Below are 4,488 nucleotides of genomic sequence, written 5' to 3' on the forward strand. Positions count from 1 at the left end.
ACCAGCTTCTGCTACAAACGTTTTGATTGATTATGGCCCCCCTGCCCTTGGCGGCCACGAACGGTCTCAAAACGTTTCCCCAGCCTCGTGCTCAGCCCTTCAACCTCCCGCAGATGGTCAAGGGCGAGGAGGGAATCGACAGCTGGATGGACATTTCGGCGAAGGACGCGGATGAATACATAGACCTCGGGGAAGACTATAACTGGGCCGACGGCTTCGATGCGCTTGTCAACTATCTTCAGGTTAGAGAAAGAGCAAAAAGGGGGGAAGAAAAGAATAGATGATTGAAGTGGAGAGGAGTAAAATATTAGAAAATGTGTTTGGTGTGTCTCTTGTTCTTGTTTTGCATAATAAAATGGAATAACGAATTCGTACTAAGATGTGTGTGTGTATAATACGTAATACACACGTGAGGAACACCAACGGTAATGTATATACAAAAATAAAATGAAACATACATGTTATATAAACCTCTCTATAGTATATATTTCGGTTTTATCGTCTAAAAACAAAGCGTCATTTTTTTTTCTTGTTATTTTTGTACACATTTTCATCATCAACAATAAATTAAATAACGAAGCAAAGAATATGAACACGAGACAAACCGTCGCCATCAACCCAACACTTAACCACGAAAAAAAAAAAAATCAATGCCTTTCTCTCCAACATGCAGGAAAGTATTCCAGAGGGACACATACGCGTAAATTCCCCTGTATCACGTATCCTGTGGAACGAGAGAGATGACGAAGTGGAAGTGATGACGTGTGACGAAGGCGAAGCGTCTTACATCACCTCCGTCGTCTTGGTCACGGTCTCCCTCGGGGTTCTGAAGGAGCAGCACGAAAACCTCTTCAGGCCGGGGTTGCCGGAGCCGTTCGCGAGGAACCTGCAGGTGGGGGTGGGGTCTGCGCTGTTACATTGCTTGTGTTTGTTATTTTTCGCTTCCTCTCTCTCTCTCTTCTCTCTCCTCTCTCTCTCTCTCTCTCTCTCTCTCTCTCTCTCTCTCTCTCTCTCTCTCTCTCTCTCTCTCTCTCTCTCTCTCTCTCTCTCTCTCTCTCTCTCTCTCTCTCTCTCTCTCTCTCTCTCTCTCTCTCTCTCTCTCTCTCTCTCTCTCTCTCTCTCTCTTCTCTTCTCTTTCTCTTTCAGTATTGTCATTTGCAGATGTTATTGGTATTTTTGATTGTTTAAATACTTTTATGTTGAATGTAATGCTGGTATTATTATTAATAATAGATAAGCTGGAGGAAATGTATGGATTGTGAAAATGTCACACTAATATGATAACAATGAGAAACGTTTAATGATAATCAGGACGATTAATGATAATGAAAATAAAAGTGAAGCAGTTGCAGTGATGATTCCCAATAATGATAATGAGTATAAGGAATAGTATTGATGATAATGATGATAAAGATAATGATTATAAGAAATGAAACATTATTGATAATGATGATAATATTAAAGATGATAATAATGATGATTATTAATAATAATATTAATGATAATGTTGAATAATATTAAGATTAAAGATGAAAATAATTATAATAGTGAAAACAGTGATGGTGATAAGGATACTAATAGTGATGAAAATGATGATGATTATCATACATATGATGACAAAAACAACAATAACAGCAACATCCTTGCCAAACTTCCCCGAGCAGCTGGTAGACCTCGGAGTAGCCAACAAGATCCAGGTGGGGTGGGCGGTCCCGTGGTGGGGATCAGCCCCTCTCGAGCTCTTCGTTCTGTGGACGTCTTTGGATCTGGAGAGTGAGATGGTGAGCAGATGGGGGCCTTTCCATGCTTTTTTGTTTGTCGTTGTTGCTGTTTTTTTTATTATTTTCTTTTCTTGTTTTTTGTTTTCTTGCGTGTGGTAGGTAGTTGTTTTTCCGTGTGTGTGTGTGTATGTGTGTGTGTGTGTGTGTGTGTGTGTTTTATTATTATTATTGTGAGTTCCACGTTTGCTGAGCAGTCCTTTCTTGGCGTCCAGTCACTTGCTGTATTAGTCCAACGGGTGCCTGTGAGACGAGTATGACGTACCTACTTGTATTTTTATCTTATTACATAACATAATAAGGTAATAATATTTTACTTAGTTTGAGGATTGATATTTCTCCTTCTTGAGTTTATAGTTTTTCATATAATTCGTGATTACGCGTCTCATTCATCATTAATTACATCAATACCAGCATCTGTGATCGGAGAATTTAAATTGTAGTCAGATTTACAATTTCTCTTGAAACAAGGGAGAACAGGTTAGCAGGAGAGGCTGAGTCACATTTGATAATGGATAATAAGATTTGATTCATAATTTGAGTAATAGTATTTGCTTCCCAAATTTACAGCTCATCAGCTATGGTTACTTTTCTTGTAATCTATTTATCCCACTAAAATCGACTGGTTACACGGTCAGTTGGATAGCTTATATTTGCGAATTCTTTCATTCAAAAAATCACCATGGCTTTACCAATGCTTTTGCATTATTTTTGCAGTGACCATGGTTGTATTCGAATCGATTTCAGTTGTAACACTTGAGTGATAAACATCAACATTTTTCGTCGACCCTTCCCTTCACTATTCATTTTATTCTCAGGACTGGCTCTACGGCATTGTGGCTATCGAGAGCGTCTACAACCAACCTTCAGTGCTAGAGATGTTCATAATGGGAGAAAACTCTCGTAAGATGGAGGAGCTGCCTGAAGATACTGTCAGAGAACATGTGCTGTCCTTACTGAGAAGAGTGACCAGACAGGATGTTCCCCGACCGACGTTTTTTAATAGGTAATGGTGGTTGTGGAGCATTTTTTCTGAGGGGGGGGGGCCTCATGCTATTTTTGTTGTTGGCATTGATTAACTTTTTTTATCTTAAGTAATATATATAATTTATTTTCTTTCGAAAGTACAAAACCATTTCAATACATTTGTTTATTATATATAAGATGCAGTTATAACCATTGCTATATAAGTTGAACTGAATTTAGAACAATACACCTCCCCCCTCCGCCAGGACGACGTGGGGCAGCAACCCCTGGACTCGAGGCTCCTACTCCTCCTTCGTCACCGTGGGGGGAGCGAAGGCCGGGCTGCTGCGGCGGGAGGCGCTGGCGACGCCCATTGCCAACGCCAACAGGAAAACGGTAGGGCGGGAGGCGGCCTCATTGTGTGTACAGGGATGTATGAATATATAGTTGTATGCACGTGCACATACAGCGTAAACACCATATTCTAACAGCATTATCAGACCCATATTCTAAAACCATATTCCTACACACAGCATATTGTAACACTCTGTCCTAATATTATTCTCATTGCATTCTGTAACACCATCGTCTTAGTATTCTAACCATTCTGACACCATTCTGAAACACCCATCCTAACAACACTAAATTCCTAACATCAGTCTCTGATTCAGTATTTTAATCATTCTCTGACACTATACTCAAACGCCACATTCTAACAATACCAAACCCTAATGCCATTTGCTGACACTATACTCAAACGCCATATTCTAACAACACCATACCCTAATGCCATTCTCTGACACCATATCCCCAGCACCATCTTCAAATCCACCATTCCGTATCCGTTGCAGGTGCTGACGTGGGCAGGTGAACACACGCACAATACTCGGTACGGCACAGTAGACGGGGCGATGGCCACGGGGAAGAGGGAAGCTCACCGGATACTGAATATTCTCAATGCTAATTAGTGAAGTTAATGACTGGTTAGCTGATAAGGATGATTAACATTACCGTTGTCATTAGTAGCAGCAGCGTCTTCATCTTCTTAATTTTTCATCATCTTTTTTGTCTTATCCTCACGATCATTATCACTATCTTCATGACAATCACTCATCAGCAGCAGAAAGATCATCTTCACAGTCATCTTCACACCATCATCATTATCAAAGTATATGAATTTGTGGTGAGTATATTAGCACTGATTTCTGTTTTAATTAAAATCTTGCTGTCCTGTGATTTTCTTGGTTAAACATGTTATATTGATATGTCGCTTGACTTCATGAGAAATATGAACATGGTTTACTTTTAGAACTATTTTTGATAAAGTCATTAAAGAAAGCAAATCTATTGATTTTTTTATTTGATATAATACAACCCATCTTTTTGTCTTGTAAATATATTATGAACAACGATGAGCAGGAGGTAACACGAAGATGATAAGAAATGTATTACCCAAAAAAAGAAGAAAGCACAGATATTCGATGAAAAAATGTATTGGCCTTAAAGTTGTAATACGTTTGTTCATATGTGATGATAGTAAAACTATAGCATATAGAGAAAATCTTTCCTATATATTCGCAAGAAGGCGCCTCATTCTGTTGTATGGGCAGTTAGAGACAGCGTCACCACTAGCCATTGGTAGGCAGATAGCTTCAGGTCAAGTCTTGCTGCCCCTGACCCAACCTGAGTCGCTCAAAAGGGCCCCCCCCCCACGAGTACAGGCATCTCCTTAGCCCAGCCTCGC

The 4,488-nt window shown here is 39.9% G+C and overlaps 1 protein-coding gene across 1 annotated transcript in view; it reads left to right on the forward strand.

Annotated features, from left to right (window-relative positions):
- LOC119573967 (spermine oxidase-like) overlaps positions 1 to 4,095 on the forward strand; it is a 20,172-nt gene extending 16,077 nt beyond the window's left edge. The window contains exons 8-13 of the mRNA XM_037921068.1: positions 114 to 242; positions 674 to 892; positions 1,665 to 1,781; positions 2,597 to 2,784; positions 3,011 to 3,140; positions 3,596 to 4,095. Of these exons, the coding sequence (XP_037776996.1) occupies positions 114 to 242; positions 674 to 892; positions 1,665 to 1,781; positions 2,597 to 2,784; positions 3,011 to 3,140; positions 3,596 to 3,712 (900 nt within the window). The 3' untranslated portion in view covers positions 3,713 to 4,095. The remainder of the gene's footprint in view (positions 1 to 113; positions 243 to 673; positions 893 to 1,664; positions 1,782 to 2,596; positions 2,785 to 3,010; positions 3,141 to 3,595) is intronic.
- The last annotated feature ends 393 nt before the right edge of the window (positions 4,096 to 4,488 follow it).

The sequence above is a fragment of the Penaeus monodon genome, chromosome 6 (genome assembly GCF_015228065.2).
Source record: "Penaeus monodon isolate SGIC_2016 chromosome 6, NSTDA_Pmon_1, whole genome shotgun sequence".
In the NCBI taxonomy this organism is placed as follows: domain Eukaryota; kingdom Metazoa; phylum Arthropoda; class Malacostraca; order Decapoda; family Penaeidae; genus Penaeus; species Penaeus monodon.